This window comes from Gopherus evgoodei, chromosome 13 (genome assembly GCF_007399415.2).
Source record: "Gopherus evgoodei ecotype Sinaloan lineage chromosome 13, rGopEvg1_v1.p, whole genome shotgun sequence".
Lineage (NCBI taxonomy): Eukaryota > Metazoa > Chordata > Testudines > Testudinidae > Gopherus > Gopherus evgoodei.
In genome coordinates this window covers 30234961-30250981 of record NC_044334.1, presented here as the reverse complement: position 1 = coordinate 30250981, position 16021 = coordinate 30234961, and the positions used below count along the sequence as shown (strand labels likewise).

The 16021-nt window shown below is 55.6% G+C and overlaps 1 protein-coding gene across 4 annotated transcripts in view; it reads right to left on the bottom strand.

The window, feature by feature from the left end:
• RASAL1 (RAS protein activator like 1) overlaps positions 1-16021 on the bottom strand; it is a 145797-nt gene that overhangs the window by 66291 nt on the left and 63485 nt on the right. For 3 of the 4 annotated variants that reach the window (XM_030582343.1, XM_030582342.1, XM_030582344.1), the window contains 5 exons: positions 9757-9838; positions 8195-8344; positions 4866-4954; positions 3611-3728; positions 402-555 (listed from right to left, as the gene is read on the bottom strand). In XM_030582343.1, coding sequence (XP_030438203.1) covers positions 402-555; positions 3611-3728; positions 4866-4954; positions 8195-8344; positions 9757-9838 — 593 coding nt within the window. The remainder of the gene's footprint in view (positions 1-401; positions 556-3610; positions 3729-4865; positions 4955-8194; positions 8345-9756; positions 9839-16021) is intronic. The other variant, XM_030582345.1, reaches the window with a different exon arrangement.

The following is a 16021-nucleotide window of genomic DNA, read 5'->3' as shown; positions in this document are numbered from 1 at the left end:
AGAAATGCACAGGGGCAGGCAGGTACCACTGCCAGCTGGTACCTAGGGCCACAGGTACCATCGCTGACTGGGACTAGTGTCACAGGTACCTTGGTATCGATACTAACTGGTACCTCGGTGCTAGGCAAGGTGTGGAAATGGGGTCAACGGATGTTCGATTACCCCCCCTCCAGATTTCCTGGTCTAGGTATGGCACAGGAGAACCCCCCCCCAAACACCAGGTAAGCAGCAGCAGGTATCCTCCATATGGAGCACCCCAGATCACTTTGGGAGCTCCCTCAGTCCAGGCTTTGGCACTTCACAGCAATGCCCAGTGCTGTGAGCTTTGCCAATGACGAGCAGGCCCCTGGGGAAGGCATTGGGCCAGGCTCTCACCACCAGGCCTGTGGAGCAGCACTTACTGGTCTTGGTCACCTCCCGCAGGTTGAGGTAGTCCAGGAAGGGCACCGCCAGGCCCTGTCCCAGGAAGATCTTCACCAGCTTCGTGGCCACGTCTTGCCGGCTCTCCACCGAGCTGATCTCCTCCAGCAAGGCCAGCGGGCTGACGTCCTCCTCCTGCCGCACAGCAGGGCAACGATGCTGTCTGGCCAGCATGCATCTGCCCCACCCAGGGAGACCCCCCAGAGTTCCCTCACCGGAGCTCCCTCTGCCCCACACCAAGTGGGGCTCCTCTGCATGCCCCAACCCCAGAGCCCTCTCTGCTCCACATCAAGTGGGGTCCCTCTGCCCCACACAGGGAGATCCTCTCTTCCCCCTGGACCCACTGTGCTCCCACACACCAGGAGGGTCTGTCTCTGGCCCCCATCCCAGGAGGAAGCTTTCAGACAGGTGTGGGGTGCAGCAGGGATGGAAGCTGACAGGCCATTCTGATCGCGCGGCCAGGCTGAACCTGCAGGACCACAGGCTCAGCTGAGCACCCCACCCCTTCCCCAGTTCCCTGCCCCTTTCATCAGAGCCAGTTCCTTACCCTCAAGGCCCTGGACAGGACCTTGCCTACAGCTCCAGCCTGGGCTCCTCCTACTCCTGGCACCCCCTCCATCTTCCCCTGGGACGAGTGTCCACCTGCTGCCAGCTAACGCATGTCCCTCCTGAAACTGCCTCCTGCCCCCAGCAGCGCTCTCCCTGCCTCCCACGGTTTGCAGGGCAGGGCAGAGGGCACATCTCACTCCATGGCCAGGTAGCCCTGGGTGAGGCCAGGGTGCTACAGAGGTGTATGGTCCCGATGCATCCTACTGGCTTCCAGGCAGCTCAGCATCAAGCCAACAGGAGGCTCCATCATCCCCAGTAGTGGCCAAGCGAGGCCAGTGTGAGGGCACTGGGCAGCCGGGAAGCTGGCTGGCCAGTGGGCAGCCCCAGAGCCATGGCTGAAGCCTGTTGCTGGCAGGACACAGGGTAGTGGCTTGAGGAGCCCACCCAGGGGCTGTGCCACTGTTACCCCTGTACTTCACGGCCCCTAGGGCTGGGCTGGGCTTGTCACTGAGCCCGGGCTCGCAGCCCCTGGCAGCCCCAGGAGAGCTGGCTGCTGTACTCAAAGCCTGGGCGTGCCCCGGAGCCCAGCCACCAAGGCAGAGCAAGCCCAGGCCCGGGAGCACCTAGGGCTCTGGCCTCCAACCCCAAGCACACGGCCTGCACTACCAGCAGGCTAGAGGGGACTGGGGTCTCAGAGAGCTCACAGCCACCCCCAGGCTGCCCCGGCACTGACTGGCTGCTGCACCACCAGAAGGGTGCCGTGACTCTCCAGGGCACCGGTGGGCCAGCGAAATCAGAACAGCCCCGTGGAGAAATCATGGTTGGGGGCGAGGCCAGGACAGGAAAAGGAGAGAGCCAAGACACTGCCACTGGCTATTGAACCTCCTACACCATCTCTGCCACCTACCCTGTGCTGTTGTCCTAACAACGCAGCATCTATAGCAACCCATGGGCCAGACTCTCCCCCTCCCTGCTCACCCTGATGGCCCCTAAGTCCCAAAAGGCCCTGGCCAGAGGCAGTGACATGCAGCAGGTGCCATCCAGGCAGGGCCTCAGCTGCCTGCCACTGTGGCCTCAAAGCATTGACACGTCAAAAGTTTGCATGCACACACATACACACGCCGGTGCACACATCCACACACGTCCAAGTGCACATGCACACACGCATACAGGCTGGGGGACAGCTGCTCTCTGCTTGAATCTTCACCCAGATTAACATGCCTGTCAGGTGCTACCCCACTCCTGCGGAGCCATCTGGGGCAATGCCGTTGCAAAGGTCCCTGGGCACCGCTGGCGGGTGGCTCAGTGCTACCAGGGACAGATCGTTGCAGGCCCCAGATGGATGTCGTAAGGCCGGGAGATGAAGTGCAGGCTCAGGAGGAAATGTTGCTATAGAGGGGTCAGGCACAACTGCTGGGTAGGGTTACCAGGTGTCCGGCTGAAAAGGGACCCTGGCAGCACTGGTCAGCACTGCCGACCAGGCCATTAAAAGCCCTGTTGGCGGTGCTGAGGAGGTAAGGCAGGCTAGCCCCTACCTGTCCTGGGGCACTGCCCTGCGCCTAAGAAGTGGCCAACAGGTCTGGCTCATAGGCTCCGCACGCTGCCTGGGAACTGGCTCCACACTGGAGCTGGCGGGGCAGTGCCTGCGGGTGAGAGCAGCGCATGCCAGGGGGCCTCCTGCCCCCACACCTCTTGCATAGGACCTGGACCTGCTGGCTGCTTCCGGGTCGCAGCACAGAGCCAGGACAGGCAGGCAGCCTGCTTTAGCCCCTCTGCGCCGCTAACCAGGATCCGCCCAACCAACCCTGAGCCCCAACCCCCTACCCCAGCCCTGAGCCCTCCCCCCGTGGACCCCAAATCCTTGGCCCACCCCAGAGTTCACACCCCCAACCCAGAGCCCATCCCCGCTCCTGCACCTCAATCCCCAGCCCTGAGCCCCCCTAAACCTGGAGCCCCCTCCTGCACCCCAGAGCCTGCACCCACAGCCCAGAGCTCCCCCGATCCTGAACCCCTCATACTTGGCCCCACCCAAGCCCTCACCCTCTTCCACACCCCAACCCCCTGCCTTAACCCGCACCCCCCTCCCACACTCTGAATCCCTCTGCCCCACCCCCCAGCCCAGAGCCCCCTCCTGCATGCTGAACCTCTCATTTCTGGCCCCATCCCAGAGCCCGCACCCCCAGCTGGAGCCCTTACCCTCTTCCGCAACCCACCCCTGTCCCAGCCCAGTGAAAGTGACAGTGAGTAGGAGAGAGCGAGCCACCAAGGGAAGGGGAATGTAGTGAGTTGGGGGCAGGGCCTCGGGGAAGGGGGGGGGGACTAGGGTGTTTGGTTTTGTGCGATTAGAAAGTTGGCAACCCTACTGCTGGGGGACAGACACTGCCACAGCAAGGAACTGTTCACATCCCCCTAGTGGCATGAGTGAGGGGCCTGGGAACTAGAAAGTAAACTGAGGTTGCCCACTGCTTCCCCTCCTCCCTTCCATCTCCCCCACCCCCCATTCCCCTCCTTCCAGCATCTCCCCCATCCCGACCCTGCCATTCGCCCCCAACCCTCCTCCTCGCGTTGCTGTCCGCACGTGGCTTGGACGCAGACACAGTCAGGTAGCCATGCACAAGGAGCCAGGCAGGCTGGTACCCACCTCGGCAGGGCACAGGATGGATTCCACCAGGAGCTCAATCAGGGGCTGGTAGTACATGGAGGGCAGGATCCTGTCCTCAGCCAGTCGGACTTTCAGCCTCAGAGCCCCCAGCTTTCCTCTGCAACGACACCCGAGACACCACCCATGTGGGCAAGCGTGAGTGGAATGAGTGCAAACCAGCACCGGGGAGCCGGTATCTGCAACCTGGTTCTAGCCAGCTCAGTCCTCCAGCACAGCAACCAGAATCTACAGCCAGTACCGATAAAAATCCAGAGCCAAGAACCCCCAAGACGAGCCTGATTCCCTCTGTCCTTAACCTCTTCCCCCCTGCTGCTCTCCTCTCCTTCCAGCCCAGTGGCCCAGGGTAAAACCTCAGCCTTCCCTTGGTTGGGCCGCGACTACTGCGGTCAGTGCCCCGCCCAGCACCACCCCATGGCACTGGTGTGCTTCCACCAGTGGAGGAACACTCCTGTCCTACCACTGCTCTGCCTCGGCACGGGCTCTGTGGGTGAATCACGCTGGCACCAGAGCCTCCAGCAACCTTTCCATCCATCCGGCCAAGCCTGTCAAGCTCCTATTCCAAGGCAGGATGAATGGCAACATGGAGAGAGGTCACCCAGAGCTGGACTATTGCAGCACGCTACAGAGGATCCCTCCGCTGCCCCAGTGCCTCCAGTGCCTGATCCACTCCCAGACTCAAAGCCTCCAGTCTCCACCGGCTCACCTTACAGCTCACGAGGGGCCCTGCTGATGTGCTGCGAGGGAAGCGAGAGCTCAGTGGGGTTTGACGCCCCAGCACCCTGGGCACTTTGCTTTTGTGTTACTATAGCTCAAGGGATTGGGGCAGGGAATAAAATGCCCATGTTAACTCCATTTAAAGACAGCCCCTTAATGTCTTCAGCACCCTGCAGATGCTGAGTGCACATATGGGAACATCATTAAACCTCATTTTTCAGTTGGGGAAACCGAGGCACAGAGCAGGGGCCTGACCTTCCCAAGGTGTGCATGCAAGTCAATGACAGAGGTGGGAATAGAACCCAGGAGTCCTGAACCCCAGTCCCCTGACCTAAGCACCTAGATACACCACCCCCTACGTTGGAAATGGAACCCGGGAATCCTAACTCCCAGCGCCCTGGTGTAACCACTGCTCCATGATCCATGCTCCTCTCCCAGAGCTGGGACTAGGAGCCATGTTCACTCCTTCTCTTCCCCCCAGGGGTTAATGATGGCCCCTAGCTCAAGGCTGACTGTTTACCCAGCATCCTCTTCAGCGATGGGGAAGGGCAGGAGCCTGAACCAGCCTTTGGCAGGGGATCTCTGAAGGGCATCCAGAGAGAACTCAACCTGTGTGGGACACGAAGAGAGGGACAGTAAGAGGACAAGAGCTGACAGCAGGGGGCAGTACTGCAGTGTCGGGGGAGCCTCTTCCCATTGTCCCAACTCCCAGCCCCTGGCGATATAGCGGGAAAACTCCAGCTCTCACATTAGCTGCCAGTGTGGTTCATCCCCAGGCTGTTTCCCGGTCAGACTCTCAGAGCACTTCCAGCCTCACGCTGCAGTGGCTCTGCCTCGGCACCCTCTGGGGAGCCAGTGTGCTCCAGTCCCGGGCCCCTCTGGGGAGCCGGGGTGCTCCAGCCCCAGGCCTCTCTGGGGAGCCGGCGTGCTCCAGCCCCAGGCCCCTCTGCAGAGCCGGCGTGCTCCAGCCCCAGGCCTCTCTGGGGAGCCAGCGTGCTCCAGTCCCGGACCCCTTGCCAAGCCGGCGTGCTCCAGCCCCAGGCCTCTCTGGGGAGCTGACGAGCTCCAGCCCCAGGCCCCTCTACTGTGCCGGCGTGCTCCAGCCCCGGGCCCCTCTGCTGAGCCGGCGTGCTCCAGTACCGGGCCCCCTGCCGAGCCGGTGTGCTCCAGCCCTGGAAGCAGAAGGCTGAATGGATTCCACCCTCCACTTATACTCCTCCTAGGGTGATCAGATGAGAGGGAGAAAATATTGGGACACATGGGGGAGGTGGTCGCTGGCAGAGAAGAAAAAAGAGCCGAGTGCTGCCGGTGGAGCGAAATATCGGGACAAATTGTGTCCTGACCAAAGATCGGTCGGGATGCAGGACGAACATCTAAATATCGGGACGGTCCTGATTTTATTGGAATGTCTGGTCACCCTAACTCCCCCTGCCCCACAGCACCAAAACAGGGGACCCCCAAATTAAAATGGGGCTTGTTTACTGGGTCAGACATGCAGATCTCCCTGCAGTGGATCCTGGGGCTGAAGGGACCTAAACCCAAGCAAGACGCACAGTAGGGCCCAGACACAGGCCAAGGGCTCCCCACCTGGCACCAGGCTTTACACCCGTCAGATACCTAGAAACTGCGGCTGCCATCAGCAAACTGCTCCATGCGCCTTGGAGTCTGTCTACACTACAGTTAGACCCCCGCACCTGGCAGCTGTGATAGACCCCTTAGCCTCTTTGGTGGCCCAGGCACTAGAAGGTGCAGGAGGGCAGAGGCACCCACAAGCACAAACACATGCACCAAGAACAGCTGCAAAACCTTTTCCTTTCACTAAGCTGTTAAGCCCTGTGATGTTATTGACATAAACTATAACCGTATAGATCATCGGTGCAACCACTGTTACACATTTGCAGGAAATATTGTACAAAGGTTGTCGTGTGAGGTGTCTATGGAAAGGTTATGATTTGCTGATTATGATCATGCTATCTGTATGGGTGTGTCATTTTTGTAGCTGAAGTTACGAATATTGGTTATGTACTTGTATATGAATGTGTTTTGATTCTTAGTAGCCTCAGTGAAGCATTTGGTCAGCTTCTTGAGAAGGGGCTATTCTCAGTAAGTGCCCAATCAAGAAATTTAACTGACAATGGACTTTGGCAGACGCCAATCCCCATCTGAGTTGTCCTGGGAACATTCAAACTAACATGTAAACAATGGCCTCGGCCTGTAAAGAACTGAGTCATGCATGGACATGTGACTTGCCCATGTGATGCCAAACTCCATCTTGCTGAGATCTTGCACAGGAGAACCGACAGGTTTCCACGCACAAGAGAAAGCCTATAAAAGGCTGCTGCATCTCCTCCATCTTGTCTTCAATCCTGCTTCTTGCCTCTGGAGGGACTTTGCTATAAACTGAAGCTCTGAACAAAGGACTGAATGACCCATCCCAGCTGTGGATGGACTCCAGAGACTTGATTTGAACCTGCGGTTTACTCCATCATTGCTACAAGCCTGAACCAAGAACTTTGCCATTACTGTATGTAATTGATTCCATTTAACCAATTGTAGCTCTCATCGCTATCTTTTTCCCTTTATGAATAAACATTTAGATTTTAGATTCTAAAGGATTGGCAACAGTGTGATTTGTGGGTAAGATCTGATTTGTATATTGACCTGGGTATGGGGCTTGGTCCTTTGGGATCGGGAGAACCTCTTTCGTTTTACTGGGGTGTTGGTTTTCATAACTATTCATCCCCAGGATGAGTGGCACTGGTAGTGATACTGGGAAACTGGAGTGTCCTGGGAATTGCTTGTGTGACTTGTGGTTAGTCAGTGCGGTAAAACCAAAGTCCTCTCTGTTTGGCTGGTTTGGTTTGCCTTGGTGTGCAAAAGACCCCCAGCCTGGGGCTGTGACTGCCCTGCTCTCAGCAATTTCTCCTGAACTGACACTCTCAGAAGCGTCCCACCAAAGGCAGCATCGTTACAAGCCCTCTCTCCCTACTTGCTTGGCCTGGCTCTTCTGGCATGAGGCTGGCCCAAGCCTTGCTGAGCCACTACCCCCCTGTGGAATAGCAATCAGACAGGTTCTGCTTCCCCTGCCAGGCAGAACTGCCGTGACATGGGGATCAAGTGAACTGAGCAGCAGGTTCAGGTCTCAGCTGCTGGCTCGTTCTGGCTGGTGTCAGGACATAGCGTTACACACCCTGCACCTATCTCCAAGCTGTACCTTCACTCTCAATGATTCATGAGCATTTTCCTCTCTCTCTCTGACCTCTTCTACTTGGACTTGATTCTCAGTCACCCTAAGGTCCCTTGTGCCACTCTGGCAGACTACATAGAGCATGGGGAGGGCCCCAGAGCTGTCCCTTTGCTGGGGTAGAACTGGTGTACGTGACCTACACGAGCCCTGCTCTCAGCCCACAGGCTCAGGGGCAGATCAGGGCTCAGCGCTGCTCTCCAGCTATTCCCAGAGCCCACAGGGGAGGGGTCATGGAAAGCAAAGCATGACTAGAGCAGCCCTGGGACAATGTTAATTTACACCAGAGGCCAGGCAGAATCCATCAAGTGCAAGGCGGGCTTAGAACCAGCCTCCCACATACACCCCGTCCTGTCCCTGGCCACGAGCACCGCAACAGAGGAACTGAAATACCAGCCTGGTAGGTCGTTTTGCCTCCCCCCACATCAAACTGACCAGCTGAGAAAGGGATCCACTCTCCTTACAAGCCAGCAGGAGATTTGAGACGGCAGCAGGCCTGTGTGCCGTTGGCCTTCTCCCCTCGAATCCTCTTGTCATCCCCCACTCCGATCAGAGCCACCAGCCCCCACACTGGATGCACTGAGGAGATGGCTGGAGCTGCTCACCCGTCCCAGGAAGTCGTTCTTCCCCACCATGTCCCAGTCCCACACCTCCACGCTCACTTGGGACCCTCTGGATTCCTTCCCGGGCACCCCCTCCTCCAGGTCAAACTCCAGCACCTCATCCCAGTGCGGGAAACGAGTCTTCTTAATGATCTGCAAGGGGAGAGAGAAAGGTGGCATGTCAGAGAGGAATGGGGAGTCAGGTGGGGAAGGTCTGTTCCAGCATGACAACACGGGTGTGACACAGGGCCAGGGCCGCCCGGGGGGGGGGGGCAAGTGGGGCAATTTGCCCCAGGCCCCGCAGGGGCCCCCACGAGAGTTTTTCAGGGCCGCTGGAGCAGGGTCCTTCACTCGCTCCAGGGGCCCCGGAAAACTCTCTCGGGGCCCGGGCCCCCGGAGCTTCTTCCGCTCCTGGTCTTCAGCAGTAATTTGGCGGCAGGGGGGCCCCGCCGCGGGTCTTCGGAGCACTTCGGTGGTGGATCCCGGAACAGAAGGTCTCCCCGCTGCCAAATTACCACCAAAGCGGGGGCCCCCCACCGCCAAAGACCCCAGGCCCCCTGAATCCTCTGGGCGGCCCTGCACAGGACTCCGGCAAAAGCCAAGAGCAATTGTAACCCACACACCTCCTGGGTGTGGTGTTCTGTCCCATCTAGTGGCCACTTAGAGAGAGATTAATGAGTTTGCGCTACAGCCTTAACTAACAGCCATATGGCTTTTAGCTTATGTAGTAGAGGCTCATGCATCTAGCTCCAGAGGTCCCAGGTTCGATGGCGATGACTGGGACCTGTCAGCGTTACACAATGTTGGGAACAAAACCAAAGGCTGTTTGGCAAACACTTGGCTGGTGTGAAATGGGCACGTAAACTCAGCTGCGGGCAAACCTGCTGCAGCAGCAAAAGAGTGAGGCGAGCCGGTGTTTTCCTGCCAGAGAAGACGTCCCTTAGAAACAAGAACTGCAGCATTCTTTAGTAATCGCATAGCTCCGCCACGGGTAAGTGCCCCAATTTCCTTGCCACTGCACTGAGAGGCAAAGGATGGAGCAAGAGCACAAGGCTGCCCCAGGCTTCCCATCCCCATAACACCTAAAACAGCTAAAGGGGGGCTGGGGAAGGCCACACTCCCCTGCAGCCCTGCATCTCTCCTGACCTACAGATATGTCTGGGAAGAGAGCTCTTCCCCACCCCAGGTGTCAGCTGGGGGCGGAGGCTGGTCCTAAGCCCTTTCCTTGTGCTTGCTGTGTGCAGGGAGGGCAGCATGTTCTCTCTGCTCCAAGGCCCTAGCCCAGCCCAAGTCACATGTGTCCTGCTCCCTTCATGGCTGGCTGATGGATTCAGGCCTCAGATCCTACACTGATGGGTTGGAGATACACAGGCAGACTTCCCACCACTCTCTCAGCTGTCACTAGCACACAATGCAAACCACCTGGAGTCCTAATGAAAGAAGTGGGGGGTCTGGCTGTCCCTCCCAGAGCCCCTCCCCTTGTGCCACTGGCATTGCAACTAAAAGGAGCCCTGTCCCCTCCCTTGCCCCCATGCAGCCAGGCCAGAGAGCATGCTTCTACTCACAGCTGTCTCCAAAGCATGGCCATCCCAGGACACTCGTGCAAAGGGGTCTGAGGTGCCGGAGATGTCCCGCGGGGCCAGGTCTCTGGGGGGAGAGGACAAGAGGAGGAGGATGGATGGCTAAGGGATAGGGCAGAGGCATGGGGTGGTAGGGGCTGACTTGGCCTCTCCAAGGTGGCCAGGGGGCATTGAAAGCCCTTTGGGGCAGGGACTGTTGCTGGTCTGGTTTTAGACAGTGCCTGAAATAACGGGGGCCTGGCCAGTGCCCGGGACAGCTTCAAGGCACTAATGCAACACAAACAACAGCCAGGACACAGGAGAAAATAAACCCTCTGGAAGGCCCGGAGGTTAAACCCTGGGGCGCTGACTGGAAGCTGTACGACAAAATCCTACCCCCTTCTCCCAGTCCTCAGTGCCACATGCTCTGCCCTCCTCCTGCAGCATGGAAAGCAGTACAGTAAGGGCCCTCTCCTCCCCACGCAGGACACCAGCGAGCTGGTGCCCAGGTTGGCTTTGCACTGGGAGATCCAGCTGCTCCATTACCTCTGAGACAGCAGCAGGAGCTGGCGTGGGCGGGGATGCACCCGAAAACTGCAGGGCTCCCCACTTTGCATCTCACTCCTGCAGGGTGGAACTATGGAGTGGGATGGGGAGAAATGGGGAAATCCGAAAGAGCTCTGGAAAGTGCCTATGGAGTCAGAGAAGCTCCAGAACAGCTTGGCAGGGGCTCAGCATTTGGGGACATCCCAAGTGGGTGATCTACTGGCTGGAGATCGAGGTGAGAGCAGAGAGCATTCCCCCAGGGAAAGAAAAGGCCGTGGGTGAAGACTGAGAGTGACAGGGGAAGAAAAAGTGAACATGGCCCTTTAAGGGGAATACAGCCCACCCCTCAAAGCTCTCTTATTGCACCCCCAAGTCTTCTTCCCTCCCACCCTGTCTTTCCCCTCCACCCCCCCTCGCACTGTCCCCTACTTCACCTGTCCCCCACTCACATACCAGGGTCCCTTAGCCAACACTTTCTGTTCCCATGGCTACTCTCTAGTATTAGCAGCATAGCCTCCTCCCCTGCTCTGGACGGGGGGGGGGCACTGCCTCATGGCTGGGGCAAGTCACAGGCAGCAGAAGGGGTGAGCCAAGGGACACAAGTTCCAGTCTCGCCCTTCTGGAGAGGCGCACTGCCCCGCCAAGAGCCCTGCCTGGTGCTTTCATCATGAGCCAGCAGTGCCCCCAGCTATCCCTCCTTGGGCCTCAGGAATGCCAGGCCACTGCAGAAAGGGAAGGGATAGCCTGCCCTCATGGAGGTAGCACGTGCTCCCCTAGTTCCCTGGAGAAACGCTGTGGAGCTCTCCTGCCCCACAAGAATAGGGAGGAACTGACTCACCCAGTCCCGCCTGCCCCTCTGCAGAAGAATGCTTGGAAGATGGAGCCTGTCGCATTGGCTCACCCCATCTCCACTCCCTGAGCACTCTCCATGGCCACAGTGTTGCCTAGGAGCCTGCGCTGGTTGCTAGGATGCCTTCTCTGCATCATGCTGCTCTCTGCCAAGCCTCCTGGCTGGCTGGCTGGCTCCGGGGCAATGGGGCTGGGCCCCTACACTCCCTTACCAATCACTCTGGCCTGTGCCCAAAGCAGGGGGGCTGTAGCCAGAGCCAGGTGACTGCACTCATGTCCCCATGGAGGGAATCCCCATTCTGTGCCTAGCTCCACGTGCTGAGACCCAGAACTCAGGAATCCTCAGACAAGTGATTTTCACTTGTCTATGCCTCAGTTTCCCCACCTGTAAAACAGGGCTAACAATACTGATCTCCTTTGTAAAACGCTTTGAGATCTAAGAGTAGATGCTCTAGATGAGAGCTAGGCGTTATTAACACTCTGGAAGGGAATTTTAGCACTACATGTAAGAGGTGTGGGGCTGGAACCTGAGCTATAAGGAATCACTAAGCTGTCAACAAAAAAGAGAGGGGCCTGGAATTGAAGACTAAAGTTACCAAGTCACTTTAGCAGTAACTGTGTTTGAAAAGGTCTGTGAGGCAGCAGGTTAAGGATACTGGCCCTTTCCTGCTGGGACTCCTGGGTTCAAATCCTGCAGAAAAATAGTGGAGCAAATAATCAAGCAATCAATTTGCAAACACTTAATAAGGTGATAAGTACCAGTTAACAGAGACTTGTCAAGAACAAATTGTGTCAAACCATCCCAATAGCTTTCTTTGACAGGGTAACACGCCTTGTGGAGGGGGGAAGCGGTAGATGTGGCATATCTTGACTCTAGGAAGGCTTTTGATACTGTCTTGCATGACCTTTGTGACATTATGCCCCATATTCTTCAAAGAGATATGCTTATGATACAAATATGGCATAAGTAAGATGTATTTTATGCAAGATGGGTCATGTGAGATCTCATTGGAAAGATGATGTACTGAATGTGATTATCCTATTTGTATGCATGTGTCATTTCTGTATCTGAAATTAAGAATATTAACTCTGTATCAATTGCAAAAGTGTTTGCACCTGGGGAACACCTGCCAGACAAAATGCAATCAGTCTGGCTGGTTAGTCAATAGACCATTAGGAAAGACAATAGGTCTTTGAAGATGCTAATCTCCCCACATTCCTGAGAAGCTTCCTGGGATGCTACTTTGAAACTGCAGGGTTATGTGATCATGTGACCTGGTACTGGACACCACCTTGGACTGCTGGTATTTTTCCACTAGGAGAGAGTTGGAATCAAACTGGGAAACAAAGGATTCCTGCCATATGTAAATCCTATTTAAGGCTAGGGAGTGAGTTAATCAAGGTTGGTTCTTCAGTGAATTCCCACCCAAGATGACTGCTGGAAACACCTACAACTGAACTGGGGAAGAACCGGACCCAGGCTAGAAGGGGTCTGGCCTGTGAAAGAAATATCTGCAGTTTTAAGCTGCAGGCAAGATCAGTTTGTCCTCAAAAAGCTCTGCAACCTGCCTAAAACAACATGTAAGGTGAGAAATTACTACTTGTAGTCAATTTCTTTAGTGTTTTAGTTTGTGTTTATTGTATTTGCTCAGTACTCTGCTTTGATCTATTTACTATCCCTTCTAATCACTTACAATCGACCTTCTGTAGATAACAAACTTGGGTTTTGTTTATTCTATAACCAGTTTGTGTAATTCATAAAGGAGGGAGGGGCAAAAACCACATTGAGGGAGGGGTGGATTTCATGAGCTGTGTAGATCTCTGTGCAACACAATTCGATATGATCTTGGGTTTGCACCCCAAAGGGGGGTGCACTGGAGTGCTGGGCAATCCCTCAGGTAAATCTTCCCACACAGAGCTGATCTCAGTGTCTGTGTCTTTCTGCAGCTGGGTGTGTCCCTACCTGTGTGTGCATGTGTGTGTGTGTGCATACGCGCGTGTGCTGGAGGAGGCTTGAGGACCTGGCACAGCAGGACAGTGTGACGGAGCCAAGGCTGGTTGAATGGGTGGGCTCAGCGGGATCCCAGTACATCAGGTGGCACCCCGGAAAGAGGGGGAACCCATCACAACCTTCGCAGAAACAAACTAGGGAAATACAACCTAGATGGAACTACTAGAAGATGAGTGCAAAACTGGTTGGAAAACTGTTCCCAGAAAGTAATCATCAGTGGTTCACAGTCAAGCTAGAAGGGCATGACAAGTGGGGTCCCACAGGGATCGGTTCTGGTTCTGTTCAATATCTTCATCAATGCTATAGATAATAGAGAGAAAGTACACAGACAGTACACTTAAAAAAAGACGATACCAAGCTGGGACGGGCGGTATGTGCTTTGGAGGATAAAATTAAAATTCAAAATGAGCTGCACAAACAGGAGAAATGGTCTGAAGTAAATAGGATGAAATTCAATAAGGACAAATGCAAAGTACTCCACTTAGGAAGACACAATCAGTTGCACACATACAGAATGGGAACTGACTGCCTAGGAAGGAGAACTGGGGAAAGGGATCTGGGGGCAGGGGTACTGCCGGAGTCCTGAGGGGGCATGGCCTCTCAAGATTTAAAGGCCCTGGGGAAGGAGCTGTGGCTGGGAGACTGAGCCTTTAAATCAACCTGGGGCTCCCAGCTGCAGAGGTGTCTGGGAGCCTCTGGGGCTCAGGGGCAAATTAAAGGGCCCGGGGCTCTGGCCACCAGGGGGAACCCCGAGCTTTGTGGGGCTGGGGCAGGGATTTAAAGGGCCCAGAGCTCCTGCCACTGAGGGAAGCCCAGAGCCCTTTAAATCCTTGCCCCAGCCTGGCCGCTGGAGCCATGGTCAGGATTCAAAGAGCTCTGGGCTGCCCACAGCCGCGGGGAGCTCTGAGCCCTTTAAATCTCAGCCGTGGCCGGGATTTAAAGGGCTCAGGGCTGCCCGCAGCCGCGGGGAGCTCTGAACCCTTTAAATCCCGGCCCCAGCCTGGCCACCAGAGCCCTTTCAATCTCCGCCATGGAAGTCGATGCAGTCCAGCACGGTGTACTGGCTCTTGCTGGTACGCTGTACTGGCTTACTTTCACCCTCTGTCTGTGGGTCATAGTGGATCACAAGCTAAATATGATTCAACGGTGTAATGCTGTTGCTACAAAAGCAAACACCATTCTGGGATGTATTAGCAGGAGTGTTGTAAAGAAGACATCAGAAGTAATTCTGCTGCTGTACTTTGCGCTGATAAATCCTCAACTGGAGTATTGTGTCCAGTTCTGGGTGTCACATTTCAGGAAAGATGTGGACAAATTGGAGAAAGTCCAGAGAAGAGCAACAAAAATGATGAAAGATCTAGAAACATGACCTATGAGGGAAGATTGTAAAAAATGGGTTTGTTCAGTCTGGAGAAGAGAAGACTGAAGCGGGGACATGATAACACTTTTCATGCACATAAAAGGTTGTTACGAAAAGGGTGAAAAAATTGTTCTCGTTAACCTCTAACAGGACAAGCAGCAATGGGCTTAAACTGCAATAAGGGCAGTTTAGATTGGACATTAGGAAAAACTTCCTAACTGTCAGGGTGGCTAAGCACTGGAATTAATTGCCCAGGGAGGTTGTGGAGTCTCCATCATTGGAGATTTTTAAGAGCAGGTTAGACAAACATCTGTCAGGGATGGTCTAGATAATACTTAGTCCTACCATGAGTGCAGGGGACCAGACTAGATGACCTCTTGAGGTCCCTTCCAGTCCTACAATTCTATTTCAAAGACTGTCATCACTTGGAGGTGGGCTGCATCTCAGCTTGGGGAGCAATGAACATCCAGCTGCAAAAAAGAAGTTTTTCCTCAACAGGCAACTCCACAGTGAGGGGTAGGCTTGGCAGAATGTGATTTTTTTAATATAATTTTGACAGATATGTTTTTAAGCTTTTTAAAATTTTAATCAATTTAAATGTGAACAGTTGCAAGAAATTGGGGGGAGTCAGACTATCAGCATTAATGAGAGCAGACACTGAGATTTGAAAGGCGAAAGTTTTAGAAACATTAAAAGAACAGCCATAAATAAAACTCTCAAATTCACAGGCAGCATTTTTCTTACTTTGCCTGGCTGCAAATGTTGATTATTGGTGATGGAGCTAATTTTTTGTCCGGGGGGGGGAGGCGGGGATGGGGAAATGGATGTTTTTTCCAACTTTACCCATAAATATCTTGTCCTTCCAAGCCTCATTCTGGGATAGCGAGGGGGGGCTGCAGGACAGGCTGGAGGGCCATGTGCAGAGCCATGCAGAGGTTCCAGCCAGGGGCGGTGAGATGTTTGAGCCCATGGTGCCCGGGCTCCAGCAAATTCAGGGCCCAGGGGCCCGGCTCCACCAATGTTCAGGGCCAGGTCTTTCCCCCGGCCTCGCCTGCTGCCCTTGCGCACCTCCCCCGGAGTGTCCCCACCTGCTGCCCCATGCACCTCCCTGAGCATCTCTGCCTGTCCTGGGCAGTGGGTGACTGCCCCCTGCATCTCCACACTGCGCTCTCTCGCCAGCTGCGGCGCTGCCAGCTACAAGGGAGCAGAGCTGGGGGCAGGTTAAGGCGGCTGCTGCACCTGCGGAGGAAGGAGGTGCATGGCAGCCACCCCCGCCCCCAGCAGGCAACTCCAGGGGGTGTGGAGGGGACTTATCCTGGCTGGACCTCCTGAGCAGCAGCTGGGCAGGGAGGTTTGGAAGAATGTTGTGCAGGGGTCTGGGGCCTCATCTCCCAAGGAGCTCACTGCTACTGGCAGGGAGAGTGCTGGTGGGGGGGAGTCCTCTGTAGCTCCCTGCCCCGGGGCAACCTGCCTGGTGCACCCCAAACTCCTCAGTCCGATGCCCC